At 42.7% G+C, this 16,586-nt stretch overlaps 1 protein-coding gene across 3 annotated transcripts in view; it reads right to left on the reverse strand.

The window, feature by feature from the left end:
• The window catches only part of HEATR5A (HEAT repeat containing 5A), a 75,639-nt gene that overhangs the window by 17,982 nt on the left and 41,071 nt on the right, over nucleotides 1-16,586 (reverse strand). For 2 of the 3 annotated variants that reach the window (XM_063117783.1, XM_063117784.1), the window contains 7 exons: nucleotides 9,741-9,930; nucleotides 8,776-8,945; nucleotides 6,217-6,243; nucleotides 3,190-3,328; nucleotides 1,617-1,796; nucleotides 693-932; nucleotides 40-221 (listed from right to left, as the gene is read on the reverse strand). In XM_063117783.1, the coding sequence (XP_062973853.1) occupies nucleotides 40-221; nucleotides 693-932; nucleotides 1,617-1,796; nucleotides 3,190-3,328; nucleotides 6,217-6,243; nucleotides 8,776-8,945; nucleotides 9,741-9,930 (1,128 nt within the window). The remainder of the gene's footprint in view (nucleotides 1-39; nucleotides 222-692; nucleotides 933-1,616; nucleotides 1,797-3,189; nucleotides 3,329-6,216; nucleotides 6,244-8,775; nucleotides 8,946-9,740; nucleotides 9,931-16,586) is intronic. The other variant, XM_063117786.1, reaches the window with a different exon arrangement.

Genomic DNA, 16,586 nt, shown 5'->3' on the forward strand with positions numbered 1-16,586 from the left:
TAATGATGGGCTGTTTGCCCATCAGGAGGGGCTACTTACATTTGCTTGATATTGCTCCAGAATTACATGGCCCGGGAACTCTGGCTCTGGTACAACAGCAAACTTTCTAACAAGAACTAATAACAACTGAAGGCCTGAAAGACGAAGTTGGTCGCTGTGATCAGTGGCAGCCATAAATGCCATGCGGATCAAGTCAGCTAAATGCAGTACTAGGAAATCATCTAAGTGTGATAAAAAGAAAAATATGGTTTTGTCAATCCAAAAAACATATTTATTGAATTTTTAAAGTGTGGGCCAGAAAAGCATTCAGGCCTATTCCTTATCCCCTCTTCTTTTATTTTCTCAGAATTACACATCTATAGATATAACTGGTATCACTATAGGTTGTTATTTGCTGCACCAGGAAATCACTAACAGCTCCAGCTTGTCAACATTTGGAATAGACACACACACAAAACCCTCCCAGCTTGTTTATTGGGTTGTAAAATCTGGGGAAGTGTGGTTCTATCATATTAACTTCCAGAGAGATGGCCATGTTAAGTCCATAGTAGCCAAAACAATAGAGGGGGTTGAAACACATTAAAAACTAATACATTTATTTTGGCATGATAGTTTCTGAACATTCACTTCATCAGATGCATAAAGTGTTATTTTCAATTGGTATCTATGTCTGTGTCAACATTAGCACTTACCTCTTGAATCCCTTTGCTTCATTTCCTGGGCAAAAGCTATGTCAAAGTGAGCGTTGTCTGCATTCTCACACTGGCTGATAATTTTACAAACACATTCTGCAGCAAAAACTCGAGTAGACCACCGAGGATGGGGGAAGGGGTGCACTTTTTCATCATTTTCCAAGGCTAATGCAAATTCATCATCCACTTGAGTACCCTCTTCTTCTTGGGTGGCGTCCACTGAAGCCACTGTTGTGAAATCTGCATTTAGGGTCAAAAAGGGAGGCAAACCGGGGTGATGATGGAGCCTTTTCCACCAAAAGCTCAGAGTTGAAAACAGAGCAGAAGTGGGGAGGAGGTGGTAATAGGGAGGTAGGGAAGAAAGGTGAGCAAGGGGAAGGGAAGATGAGCAATAGGGAGCTGAGAGACAAGGAGATATGTGAAGTGCCAAAATATAGCAAAGTAAGCACAAGGGAAACCTCCCTAGGAAGAGAATTCTGTAAGTCAGGCACCACTACTGAGGAAGTCCACTTCCTAGTTGCCATCTACCTCACTTCTGGAAACAGGAACCTAGAGGAGCACCTCTGATGATGATCTCACACACAGTCAAGTTGATGAGCCTATGCGGCAGGGTCTTGCTATTTACTGTTTTACTCTGTACAGCACCATGTACATTGATGGTGCTATATAAATAAATAATAATAATAATAATAATAATAATAATAATAATAATAATAATAATAAGTACCTTGGTCCCAAACTATGCTGGGCTTTTCTCTCTCCCCCCACCAACCCCCAATTCTCCTCTCCCTGGTCTCCCAACCAAGACTTTTTGTGAGTCATACTTGCTACTTATTATTTGCACCAGATATGTCAGATGATTCTCCCTGATAAAAACATGTGAAATGCAAGTCTAATTACAGGGCAGAAGATATTAGCACATACCAGCAGAGGCTGCTAGAACATCCTTGCAGAGCTTCAACCAGAAAGAGAGTTTCTCAACAGCCATTGATATAAGCATATGGCTCAGGGTCTCTCTGATATCTTGGCATAGTTTTGTATCCAGTTCTTTGTCCAGCAAACTCAACAATGCCCCTTCAAGGCCTACTTCTCTGATGTTAATGCCTTTAAAAAAAAAAGTGTAATCCGAATCCTTTTACTTCCAAGTGATCATCAATTACTGCATTTGAAAATGTACAAAGTAAGAACTGAGACAAAATCTGAAATAATTTTATAATTTTAAAGAGTTATTGTTCATCTCATCTGTTTAAAACCATTAATACCATGGCAGAACCAAACAAACGAGAACTGTATTGCTTCCATACCTGTGACACGAATTCCACCATCTCTTCCACCCCCTAGTATTCCATATAATAAAGACATGCTTAAAAAAACAAATGTGGCTTTGGTCATTCTAAAAATTAATTTTTAGAGCCACTGCAATAATTCTATACTGATGTATTCTGGACCTCTGTAGCAACATTTGGTTGTCTCCTTCATATTACCAACTCTGTAAATGACTTCCATCAATTCCTTTCAGAGAATGAAAGGAACATCACCGCAACTGCTATTAAGCATACTTTAGAAAGTAGCCATATCGGGGTTATGCTTATCTTTGCCAAATAGCAGGCCACAAATTAGCATGATTAGTATAAGTGTCATATAAAAAAAAACCAGACTGTTGGGTAAGAGTTCTGTACTCCTCCCTCCACATTTGCAGTACATCACCTTTTTCCACAGCCTCTTCTTTCTTAAACTAATAAACTAATTTCTGTAGCACCAGCCATGGGCAAAACTGCTGTTTCAAGAAGTCATGAGAACTGCATTCCAGGTTAGACTCTGAAGTCAGAAATATGTTCTTACAAGTCATTTCTTTTGAGATACTCTTGGTTTCAAAATATGACATACCAATGATTAATATCTGTATCGAGAATGCAAGAAAACATGCCTGTAGAAAGATTCCGGAAACACTTGGTGAACACAAATGTCTTTTTGAGCAAGATATGCATATTAGAGACAAAACAGGCAAATGAGTGATTACACAAGAAATAAACATCTTGGACTTTATATCTTCAGAATAGAGGGAAGGATTGAATGTTTGTGTTTCCTCATGTTAAAAAAATTTCCCCTGCATATTCAAGACTAGCACTAGAACAATGTGTTCAGTGGCGCTGGGATATGCAGGAAGAAGGAGTAATTGCCGTGCTTCTACATGGCACATTTCTTTTATGAGGGTTTTTTTTTAAGTGAGGCGCCAAACATTCACTTCTGCAATTTGAAGTACTACAGTCCTGGGACTGTTCTGCCACCTGGTGAGCTGTTTTGAAAGTTTGTGACTAGGCCTCAAATTTTCCTGCATAAATTTTGAGATATAGAAATGTCATCTGAGCAAGTCTCCAGGAAGCTAGTGTGCAATACACAAATAGCTGCAAGATTATGATTGGTAAATAAAACTTTATTTAAGAGGGGGAAACAATATTAGTTTTCCAAATCAGCATTTTTAAAGGCTCAATATTACCTGGAGTAAAGTCTTCTCTGCTGTCTTTAGACAGGGCCAGAGCATGTTCTGATACTTCAGCTGCCTCCCTCTGCACAAGCTGATGCAAACAAGCTAGTACGGCTCGCCTCAACAATAGATATGAACTAGAGAGATTCACCTGAAATATATAGACAAAAGAACATATGCTGGTTTGGAATTTCGTAGATGGTATCTGAAGCTCTCCAGCAGTAACATTTTTGAGACCAAATTAGAATTTGGGATTTAGAAAAGAAAAGGACAGGAAGAAAAATATTAAAATAAATTTCTGGTGTAACATTCCCATTTCAAAGCATAATATTTCACAAAATGTGGAGCGATTACTTAAGATCTGAGTCAACCTCCACTATTTTGGCTGTATTTGGCTGGTGTTAACAGTTTAATTTATTCTTTCATTCCTAAACTTCTCTGTTGTAATCTACCTTGAGCACAGATAGAGGAAAAGTAGGATACAAATATTTTAAATACGCAAACAGAAAGATTTTAATTAGGTTAATTGTAAATATGTTAAAAACTTCTAAAACAAAAGACTCTGGATTAGATCCAGAATTGATCCTCTGTGAATGGAAGGGCTCCTTTCGTTGACTGAGGAAACTGGGATCCAATGGACGCTCCCACTGGCCAAAGGGACCCTCCACTGGATCACAGTTTTTCTGGATCTGATGGAGGAGTCCCTTTGGCTGAGGAATCTGGGATCTACCAGAGTCTCCCTACTGAGGAAGGGGGCAGGGTGGCCATTTTTGCTGATTTCTCCTTCTCCCCTGCAGCCCCCACTACCTCTGAACACACTGTTCTGGAGTGCTTCACAACCCCGCTAAGGAGATTTTTGAGGTGCATAGGTAACTACAGGGAAGAGGGGGGAATAAACGAAAACCATTTTTCCCCTTCAAGGTTATCCAGTCTGTGGAATTCCACTTCAAGAAACTCTGGATCCAACCTTATTTATTTGGCTGTAGCCAATTATGTATCAAAGTGCAATTTAACTCTACCCCTCCTCTCTCTGTTTACATCAGAAGCATATACGAATCATAAATAGAACACAGAGACTCTCATAATATAGGTATGGGTAGGAAAAGAAACTCCGCATAGGAAGTTGCCTCATATAGAGTCAGGCCAATGTATTGTCTACATTGACTGGCAGCAGCTTTTCAGGGGTTCACACAGGGGTCTTTCCCAGTCCTGCCTGCGCGTGCCAAAGATAAACCCAAATCTATGCATAAAAGTACAATAAGGGACAACATATATTGCTGTGAACGGTGACTGAAGTTTCTATTATATAATACACAGCACACTATAATGACGTACTAATAATTCATTTGAAATAACTTGAAAGGCTCTTTAGCAAAGGATATAGTATGTACAAACACTTACTATAGAAAACATTTGCTGCCCTGTTACATCAGTATCCAAGACGTTGCTTTTTAAACCCTGTGAGAAGTTTATCATCTAAGGGTGCAATCCAATGGAGGGTGGCTGGAGCATGGACATGATTTTCGCCTCTTACTCCAGTCACCCTGCATTTCTGCTAGTTGCGATTTCGCCTGTCTAACAGTGGCACTTCAGGACAAGAGGGACAGAGGCTGGGGAGGCCATAGGAAACATAATATTGCTGAAGCCCCAGTCTCCTCCCCTCTCTGCCCCCAGGAATGCCTCCTTCCCCCTATTTCCATGCTCCGTTTACCAAGCACAGAGAGCTAGCCACCATGGTTCTCCCTGCACTGGCTACAAGGAAGAGGGGAGCGCGATTTTCTGGCTAGAAGTTTGGGCCAAGAAAGCAAACAATTCCGTAGCCTCCCAGATGGTGTCTAGGGCCCCCAGAATTGCTCTCTTGATTTAGAAACTCAAACCAACATAAATAATCTGGTATATTGCCACCTAGGTTATTTTATACATAGGCGGGATATAAATTAAATAAATAAATATTACTGTTTTACTCTGTACAGCACCATGTACACTGATGGTGCTATATAAATAAATAATAATAATAATAATAATAATAATAATAATAATAAATATTTTAAATGCACTAATAATATGGATTCTTCCACAGGAACATTTAACTCATTTTGTATCTAGGCCAGCATTTAGCTGAACTACCAATATTCAAGTTTAAATCCAGGTCATGAAAATGATATTGGAAGAAAAAACAAAATGGGCATGGAATTATACAGAGATTTAACTAGTTTATCATTTGTTTTCTTTCTTGTACACACCAAATGTTACATGAAAAATGAGATGGAACAGGATGCCTGCTGCAAAGAAACCTTGTTTGGAGGTGATGTACCTCATTTGTCAATGAGAAATCATTAGAATGAAAGACTGACAAAAGAAGGTAAAGTGGGCATAAAGTAGAAGTGCTATGGAATCATCGTTAATCCAACCAAGTCTGCATCTATTATTTTCATAACTTGCTGCATGCACACAAATGTATAGAAATCACTTGATGCATACAAAAATATGCCCTGTATATCTTTAAGAAACCAAAATATATTAAGATGCTTGAAATTAAAAATACTTTATGGAACATTTGTTCAAGCTGATCTCACAGAGTCTTGAGATTTAGGCATGCTATAAAAAAGAAAGAAAGAAAGAATGCCAGTTCTATTTTTACACAAAAAAAGTAAAAACACACAAGCTTGACTGCAAGACAACGCAAAATGCACATTTCTGATGTCTTTCATTCTCCCATATTTTAAAAGAACAAGGAAGATGGTGAAAATGAACACAGGAAATGCAAGCAATACATAGAAATGGCACACACCCCAAAAGGTGATCTTTTTGTGCTTAAAATGTTTTAATTTAAACTAATGCAAACATAAAATATACACAACGAAGTCTGAGTGCCAGCTATAAGGATGTTAAGAGAGAATTTGGTTAGGCTGAAACAAAACATCACTCAACATGCTAAAAGTATTTTACTTAACATTAATGGTTAAATACAGAAAAAGGAGAAATAAAAATAAAACATACTGAAAATTGTTGAAATTTTAACAATGCACATAGACCTACCAACACAGAATTTTCCAACAAGATCTCCTGCACAAAAACAAATGATAATCCAGTCATGACAAAACTCAGGTATCAGAACCCATAGTGATCCTGAGTCCCACAATAATAAGTTCAATGCCACAAAAAGAGCACTTGCTTATTACAATTTAATTACTTAATTCTCCAGGTCCTTAAAATTGCAAAGCTAACTGCCTATATTACTAGCTGCTCAAAGGCATTAATGAATCAGTGATGTGAAACTGCATTAGAAACAAATTACATTTTAAAATGTATACCAATTGTTGGTACCCTATTTCTTCGATTCTAAGACGCACTTTTCCCCCCATATAAACATCTCTAAAAATGGTGTGCGTCTTAGAATTGCGGGTGTGTCTTAGGGTTTTTTTCTCTGTTGGTGGTACTGAAATTAGTGTGCGTCTTACAATCGATGGCGTCTTACAATCGAAGAAATACGGTACTTGTTGCAATGAACAAAAGAAAAGCAGAGCATCATAGCTATAATAAGATGACAGTTCATATCAGCCCAGATTCAGAAAGGCTGATACCATATAGGCAGTGGCCAAGTTTGGATCCTGGCCATAACAATTCGGAATAGTTCAAAACATCTGTAAAGTCTCATGATACTTCTACAGTATTCACCACTGGCGACTACAATTTTCCACAACCCAACATTTACTGCCACAGCTAGAGCAGACAGCCTAATCACCATAGAGTGTGGCACAAAACTATGCAAACCAGATCTCCAAAGGATCATTTCAAAAGAATTTATAGAGGGAATTTCTCTCTGTGACAAATTACTGTAGTCTACATATTTCTATGCATTAGACATGCGAAACCACATTTTGAAATTGAAAATATTTTAAAATTCCAATGTTTTAAAATGTAGACAAGGCAAAAGCACCCAGTAACTTTTCATAATATTGCCTCTGTCTTCACAACCACTCAGACATTATTATAATGGGACCTACCAGGAGAACATTTACCAGCTCATATTCCAACATAATATATGCCATGACATATAAACAATGCCCTTCTGCTGTCCACATAGGACAAAGAGGCCAATGTTTACACTAAATAACAGATATAAACCAGACATCAAAATGTCAATTTTAGAAACTAGTGAGAGAACATTTCGTCTCCCAGCATGCTCTGCTACTGATTCTGAAACTCTACATACTTCTTAATCCCTGCCAAAGAGCAATGTCAAAGCGAAACCATACATGAAACTGTTGAACTATAATTCATTGATAAATTTCTTAGTATTTATTTATGTCTTAATCAGAACTTTGGGTTTCTTAGGTATTTAAGGAAAAACTAGGATATTATTGCTGCTGCTGCAATTAGTCACTCTTTTGTTCTTGTATATATTTGAACTTTCCATAGAAATGTCACAGACCTCTTGTGTTTCATGGCCTTTTGGCCCTGTAGTTTTTAGTTTCTGTCTGTAACCATGGGCAGTCCCAAAATTCCGTCATCCGATTTGCAATCTCATTTGCAGGGCTGAATTGTGATTTTTTGGGGGGGTGGGTGGGGAAAAAGCCTTTTACAAACTGTATGTGTAAGCATTGCAATGTGTCTCCTTCCTATTCCTTCCCCTTCCTTATCTATGTGTGTGTAGAGTGGGGGAGCAATGTCCTAGCTAGTTACCTAGGCAGCCAACCTGGCAAACAACAGCCAGCTGGTGAGCCAAGTGGGAAGCAGCAACATACCTAGATACATTCACAGACATGGGTTGTATACCAGTTCAATGAACCTGGTTAATCATCAAATTGGCAGGGGTTGGAGGCAGCGGCAATGAATTTATAAATTGTTCTATGAGAGAGGTAAAGTTCATCATGATACGGCATGGCAAAGTGACTCTACCTTATTTCCCTTTTTTCGTTCCTTGCCTGGCTGGAGTAGTAGGCGCCCTTATAGCCAAGGCATCTGGCTGTATATAGAGTGGGGATGCTCTACCTTCAGTGGACTTAGAGCAAGCTGGCAGGTAATCAGCCAGCAGTCACTGCTGTTACCCACTTGGCTGGCCAGCTAGCTGTTGCTTGCCTGCCTGCCTAGGTAGCTAGCTAGGACATATATGACAGAATCCAATGGTGACAGCCCACGAGCAGCCAGCCTTGCCAGGAGTTCAATCGACTTGTCCCGTTCCAGAAACTAGCATTTCCATTTGTCTCAGGTCTATCCCCCGAGGTGCGGGCGATGGGGCCTGCTTGTGCAATGGAATCAGCAGGGCTGGCTACTTGTGGAATGGAAGCAGGGGCATCACTGGATATCACTCATATAAACACCACTTCGTTCATCTGACAAAGTGGGATTTAATACATGAAATATTGTGCCACCATAAATCCGTTAACCATACTACTCATTAAAAAATTCATGTTATTGAAAGTTACTGATTTTTCTACTTCAAAATATTCTGTTAAATTGGTTTCAAAAGCTGTTTTTCTTTAAAGTAGAGTTCCTTTAACAATTTTTAAAACATGTGTTCAACTGTTCTGGCTGCAAAACAAGAAAAATGCATTTAAAATAGATATGTTTATAAATACACACACATATACTTACACATAGGCACTGTACAAGGCTAGACAAGTTTACATGACGTGGAGCAAACATATGAAGCTGCTGAAGGCAAGAGATGGCTTGAGCTTGGACAAGGCAGTCAGGATTATCTTGCATCACTGCACAGCCCAGGAGACAAGAAGCCCTTAAGGCTGAGACTGTGGTACTCCTGCCTACACACAGGACAAAAAGGAGGGAGAAACATTTCCCTCTATAATTTTGTTTATTAATCTGATAGCATCTAACATCATTAAAAACCAAACAGCAATAAAGGTGTTTATCAAGTGGTTTTTACCATTGACATTCAGTGAAGGTCATGCTTTAGCAAACAAAAAATAACAATAATTCAATAATATGGTATTGATGGGGGAAACCCAGAGCACCATTTCTATTATGTGGCAGGGCTTTTCATGTTCAGTGGAAGAGCTCTTGTGTTTGCTTGCAAATGAGTCAGTTTATATTAACACTCCAATGGCTGGCAATATATGCTTTTCAAATGTACTAGTGTACACACATGTATGGCCAGAGAACAGTGTGGACTCCAAAGAGAAACAGACAGGCTTATCTTTGCCTTGGATGTAAGGAGGATAACTTCAGACTGAAAGTCTATCTATGCAATCAGGGAAAGGGGTGTCTCTATCCACTTGGCTAGTAAATTTGCCAAGATCTGTAGACCACTGGGGGTTCAACTCCAGTTTAAAGAGAGCAGTGGTTTATTTGAAATAGTCAAAGAAAGGAGTGTCCACCTCCCAATTCATTTCTCCATAAACTGAACTTTGCAGCCTTCAAACTATGTAAAAGTGATCGTGAAAGACTTTGGGTAAGAGTTCCCCATAATATGCAAAAATCTGAATGCTTTTTAGTTAATTCTTACAGTATTGCATACATACTTTGCTAGCAAAAGTTATTTCCCAACTTTATGATTATTGGTTTGATCCATGTCTATCATGTCCCAAATGTATGCATACCTTGCAACTCAGGACCCAAAGTGGCGATAAGTGCATTTAAACAGCGACCAAGGCTTTGATGGACTTCAGCATAAGCAGGAGGCACAGTCAACAACAACATGAGAACAAGAGAGAGGGTAGGTTCCACATGCACGTGATACAGAGGACCAGCGGAATCAATGATCAGTGACAGAGAATGCAGTGCCCAGGTCTGTAAGATACCAAAAATGTAGTGTTGTGTCACACATACAAACACAGAGACGAACATGAAATAATTAGCAAATTGTGATCAAAAATAAAATTGCTGCATAAAATGAGTGCACTTTAGTGAGATGGTGAGGAATAATATGTTAATAATTCAGAATAAAATGACTGGAAACTATATAATTTTAAGATGAATGCTCTAAAGAAGTGTCATTATTTCTCCTGGCAGAGCTGACGAAAGGAGAAGGCAATAGCTGCTGCTTTTGGCACTCACGTGTGTGCACATTCACATATGGACACGCACACACATGGTATAAATTGATCTAATCCTCTAATGTCAGGGGCACTAAGCACGTTTTATCAGCTTAGGCTGATATACCAACTGCGCCCTTATCTGGACAGAGATAGCCTAGCTATAGTTATCCATGCTCTGATAACCTCTCGTTTGGATTACTGCAATGCGTTATACGTGGGGCTGCCTTTGAAAATGGTCCAGAAGCTTCAGCTGGTACAAAACAGGGCAGCCCGCCTACTAACAGGGACTAGACGGCGAGACCACATTACGCCAGTCCTTTTACAACTTCATTGGCTGCCAGTCCAGGTCCGGGCCCGATTCAAAGTGCTGGTATTGACATTTAAAGCCCTAAACGGCTTGGAGCCAGGTTATCTGAAGGAACGCCTCCTCCCATATGTACCTACCCGGACCCTAAGATCATCTACAGGGGCCCTTCTCCGTGAGCTCCTGCCAAAGGAAGTGAGGCAGGTGGCTACCAGGAGGAGGGCCTTCTCCACTGTGGCACCCCGGCTGTGGAATGAGATCCCTAAGGAGTTTCGCTTGGCACCTACGTTATATGCTTTTAGACGCCAGGTGAAGACCTTTTTATTCTCCCAGCATTTTAACAGTCTATAAATAAATTTTAACTTGGTGTTTTAAATTTGTAATTTTGCATTGCTGCTGTTTTTATCTGGTTGAGCTTTTATATTGTTTTTTATAGTATGGTTTTATACTGTTGTTTTATATTTTGAATGTCATTAATTTTTGTGAACCGCCCAGAGAGTTCCAGCTATTGGGCGGTATAGAAATGTAATAAATAAATAAATAAATAAATAAGCCTATGTACACCAGTTGCTGGGGAACATGAGTGAGAGGGTGCTGTTGTATTGGTATCCTGCTTGTGGGTTCCTGGTCAAAAGCTGTTTGACCACTGTGTGAACAGAATGCTGGACTAGATGGACCCTTAGTCTGCTCCAGTATGGCTCTTCTTACGTTTTTAATTTTTCTTGCCCCCATCAATTCCAAGAGCAACTCACCTACCCAGATCCGAAAAGATGGAAGTAATCCAGGATAGAGGAGGGTTGAGTGTTTGGGAATCCACCCAGCTTAGATCCATGGTTTAGACATGTCCACAAACCATTTGCTGCAAAAGAGTGAGTGGCCTAACTACGGCTAAGCGTGTTTTTTTCCTGAAAAGGCCCATTCACTTTGCTCACTGTAAGCCCAAGAAATAACAAACACTGTCCTTGCCTGCCTAGGTTTGAAAATTCCAGCACAAGTTGCTCTCCCTCTCTTCCTATTTCGGAGAAGGAAAGAAGAGGAACAATAAATGCAGGTTGCTTACCTGTAACTGTAGTTCTTCGAGTGGTCATCTATGCATTCACACATATGGGCTCTGCGCCTGCGCTGAGACCTAGATCGGAACCTCCAATAGCTAAGCGACACGCTTTTGGGCGGGAACCCCTCCCCCACGCCACTGCGCATGTACCGTGGGTTCCCGCCCTTATCTCAGTTCATAGGAGTCCGACATCGTGCTCCCATAAACATGAATATAATTAATCAGTTTCAGATGTATCATAACACATGTATACAGTGCTCTAATAAAAAATAACATATGCCACCAAGCGGGGTTGGTGGGTGGGTTGTGTGAATGCATAGATGACCACTCGAAGAACTACAGTTACAGGTAAGCAACCTGCATTTCTTCATCGTGGTCTCTATGCATCACACATATGGGCGAGTAGCAAGCTAACATACCTTTGGAGGTGGGTTGGTGCATCATGTCCCAGCCTCAGAGCTCTTTAGGTTAGCTGTCATCTGAGGACTTCCGAGAGCACTGCTCTCCCGAAGGTGCAGTCTTGACGGGCTCGAGTGTCCACGTTGTAGTGCCTGACAAACGTGGATGGAGTAGACCACGTTGCAGCCTTGCAGACATCTGTCAGGGAGACTCCCCTGCTGAATGCCACTGATGTTGCTACCGCTCTAGTGGAATGAGCCTTAACTGACTGTTGCAGTTCCAATTTTGACAGAGAGTAGGCAAGATTAATTGTCTCTACAATCCACCTTGATAGTCTCTGGCAAGAGACGGGCAAGCCCTTAGATGGCTCTCCATAACAAACAAATAACTGCTTAGTTTTCCTAAAACTTTCAGTCCTAGCTTTGTAGAAGGCTAGGGCTCTCCTTACATCGAGCGTATGGAGGGAAGTCTCGATTGCCGTCGTTGGGCTCGGGAAGAACGCTGGGAGAATAATGTCCTGGGAAGCATGAAAGTTCGACACCACCTTAGGTAGAAATGAAGGGTCAGTGCGTAAAACGACCTTGTCCCTATGAAACACTGTAAACGGTGGGTCAATTCTGAGAGCTCTAAGCTCGCTTGCACGTCTCGCAGAGGTGATGGCTATCAGGAAAACTGTCTTAAATGATAAAAGTCTGAGGTCGGCTGTAGCCATGGGCTCGAAGGGTTTAGCAGTCAGTGACTGTAAGACCACAGATAAGCTCCATGAAGGTACGACGTTCTTGATGGTCGGTATCGTATTCTTTAACCCCTTCAAGAATGTTTTCGAGAGGGGGTGTGAGAAGGGCGAATACCCTTCGACACCGTCATGGAACGCTGCTATCGAAGCTAGGTGAACCCTGATCGAGGACAGTCTTAGACCTTGTCGGTAAAGCGACAGCAAATATTCCAGTATTGTAGAAATAGGACATGAAACTGCTGGCTGATCGCTCTTTGAAGCAAAAATTAGGAATCTTTGCCACTTCTTGGCGTAAGATTTCCTCGTTGACGGTTTCCTCGATGCCATCAATATTTGATCAACTGTTAAATTTACGGTACCGAGAGAGGCGTTGGGATTATCCTCCACGCCGTCATCCTCAGTGTGGATAAATCTGGATGCCGAACCTTGCCCTGGTGTCGAGACAAGAGGTTCGGTATCGACGGGAGCCTGATGTAAATTTGTCTCGATAGACGAAGAGCATGCGGAAACCAGGCCTGTCTTGGCCACCACGGTGTTACTAGGATGCAGTCCGAATTGTCCATCCTGATCTTCGCTAGGACCCTTGTTAGGAGAGGGAACGGAGGGAAGATGTATAGGAGATTTCCTTTCCACGTTCTTGTGAATGCGTCTCCTAGTGAATTTTCTCCTTTTCCAGCTCTGCTGCAGAACCTGGAGCAGGCTGCGTTTCCCTCGGTGGCGAAGACGTCGACGGCTGGATACCCCCAGCATCGAAAGAGGTGTTCCCTGGTATCGACGTCGAGCTCCCACTCGTGGTCGGTGTGGAAGGATCTGCTGAGTGAGTCTGCGATGACATTGTCCTTCCCTGCAACATGAACCGCCACAAGGTAAGTATCCCTCTTTATACACCAATTCCATATTCTGGTTGCAGATCGAGTCAACGGGTACGACCTGGTTCCACCCTGTCTGTTGATATAACAGACTACCGTGGTGTTGTCTGTGGCTATCAGGACATTTCTGCCCTCGATGATCCGGGCAAAAGTCTTTATCGCATACTCCACTGCCAAGAGTTCTAGGTGGTTGATATGCTCTTCCTTCAAGAAGGGGGGCCATCGCCCTTGTGCAGTAAGGTTGTTGCAATGGGCTCCCCAGCCTTCCATGGAGGCATCGGTAGCGATCGTTACCGAAGGCGATGGTCGTTGAAACGGAACGCCCTCCAACAAATTCCCCATCGAGCGCCACCATCTCAGCGATGCCCGTACTTGTTTCGGGATGGAGAGAAAAGTTCTGTGAGCGTTGAGGCGAAGGTCGAACGTTCTCAGGAACCATCCTTGTAAAACTCTCATGCGAAGCCTCGCAAACGTGATGACGGCCGTAGTGGCTGCCATCAAGCCCAGTAGCCTTTGAATTGTCCAGGCTGAGTGTCTTGTTCGCTTCTCGATATCGACGATGGAGTCGTGAAGCGTCTTTGCTCTGGCCAGAGGAAGGAAAGCTTTGCCATCCAGGGATGATAAGGTCACCCCTATAAAGTCTATCTTCCTTTGAGGCGTTAGAATGGACTTCTCTTCGTTGACCCAGAGGCCTAACGAGTTCAATAAATTGAGGGTCGTAGATATATTGTCTCGTAGCGTGGATTTGTTCTCCGCTACCAGCAGCCAGTCGTCCAGGTATGGATAGATGAAAATTTGTTTTTGTCTTAGGTGGGCGCAGACGACTGCCATCGTCTTCGTGAAGACCCTGGGCGCCGTCGAAAGTCCGAAAGGAAGAACGGAAAATTGGAATTGTTGAATTCCAATGGCGAATCGCAGGTAAGGTTGATGTGATTCCCTGATCGCTATATGGAAATAAGCATCCCTCAAATCTACCACCGCGAACCAAAGGCCTGCGTGAAGGAGTTGGAGTACCGAAGAAACCGTTGTCATACGGAACTTCTTGGGGCTGATATAGTTGTTTAGATTTCTTAGGTCCATGATAGGTCGAAGACCGCCATCCTTCTTCGGGACCGTGAAGTAGCGGGAGAAGAATCCCTGGTTGATTTGATGCGGTGGCACCGGGGAGATAGCTCCCTTCGATAGTAGGGTTTGGACTTCTAGGAGAAGAGGTGCGGACGGTGCTGTTACTTTCGGTCCCGAAGGAGGAGGAAGGACATCGAATTCGATGGCGTAGCCCTGCTTGATGATAGTGAGCACCCAGGAGTCGGTTGTTATTAACTCCCACTGATGGAAATGGGGTGCTAGGCGGTTCAAAAATGGTGGTAGATTTGGGGCACAGGAGTCAAACCCGCTGTTTTTTGCTAAAGTCAGGTTGACGTTTATCTCCCTGGAATCGACTCTGGAAGGGCCTCTTCTTCTGCAACTGCTGTTGTTGTTGCCTAGGATGGGGCTGATAAAATGGCCTGTTTTGGTATTGTTGGGCAGGTGGTTTTGTCCAACGACGCGGTTTGTATTGTTGGGATGGTGCATTGAAACCCATCCTTCTAGCTGTCGTACGGGCCTTATAGATGGTATCTAGTGCCTCGTCCGTCTTGGAGTTGAAAAGTCCTTCCCCGTCAAAGGGTAGGCTTTCAATTCTGGTTTTAGTCTCCGTTGTTAAATTAGCAGATCTGAGCCAAGCGTGTCTTCTTAAGGCTACGGCGCCCATCATAGCCTTGGAATGGCAATCCGTCTGGTGTCTCGCTGTGGACAGTTGCTGCCTGGCTATGGCAGTAGCTTCAGATTGAAATACCCTGGCTAATTCCCTCTTATCTTCTGGAAGGTGATCACACAGTGACCCTATCTTCTGCCAAAGAAATAGTTGATACCGGGCCATTGTTGCCTCATAAGTGGCTGCTCTGATGCCAAGTGATGAGGAAGAATAGATTTTCCTCCCAGTTACATCGAGCTTCCTGCCCTCTTTGTCGGTAGGTGCCGAGTGGGTTCTTTGTGATCGGCCTTGTGCCGATTCCACAACTATGGAGTTGGGTTTTGGGTGTTGTAATAGAAAACCCGCGTCCTTGTCTTGAATTCTGTACATAGATTCTAATTTCCTAGAATTAGGCTGATTAGATGTAGGAGTCTTCCATGCTAGCTGGGCAGTTTGTATTAACGTTTGAGGCAATGGGATGGCTACCGGTGTATTATCTTCGGTATGGAAGACATCATAGATCTTGTCTTGCACCTGATCTTCTGGTTTTTGAATATCTAAACCTAGGGATTGAGCCATTCTTAGGACGTGTTCAGCAAATCTTCCAGAGTCATCAGACGGTGAAGCTGGGTCAGTTGAGTAGACCGCGTCTTCTGGTGATGGGATTGATGGAGCGATAGAGAGAGCAGATTCCGAGTCCGAAGGGTAGTCATTGTCTGGTGAAGAGGGCGCCTCAATTTGCTGTTGAATAGGCTGCAGCGCTTGATCTTGTTGTGGTGCTGGTCGATGCGGAGACGCATCGGCTCGACGTCGAAGGGTCGATGCCGGCGATGAATGGTGAGACAACGGAGGAGCCACCGGCATTCGACAGACCCTTGTTGGAGGCGGCGGATAAGCAAAATATGCTTCCGGAGGGTATTGTAGCCTCCTTCCCTCGGGAAGGTAGTCGTGTGGCCGATAGCCTTCCCAATCATAGTACCTATTTTCAGGTCTATAGTAAGCAACTTGGGAAGATCGATCCCAATCCGGCCTAGGAGACTGCTGCACTTCCACTGGAACAGGTCTAGGGGTTCCAAGTCTAGGCACTTCGGCTGCCTCATCTACTGTTGTGGGGCGTGCCGGGTCTCGTGTTGAGGCCACTGAGGCCGAATCTCTGATTTCCCCCTCTGAAAGGCTCGGGGGTTCATGTTGTCTTTTCCTAGCGGGTGTCGATACCATAGACGGTATCGATGGCTGGTTCGGTACCGAAGAAGTTGCCGTCGCTGTCGGTAGCGAGGTCGGCACGGTACTGCTGGATTTTGATTTTCCAGAATG

Source organism: Elgaria multicarinata, chromosome 2 (assembly GCF_023053635.1).
Source record: "Elgaria multicarinata webbii isolate HBS135686 ecotype San Diego chromosome 2, rElgMul1.1.pri, whole genome shotgun sequence".
Lineage (NCBI taxonomy): Eukaryota > Metazoa > Chordata > Lepidosauria > Squamata > Anguidae > Elgaria > Elgaria multicarinata.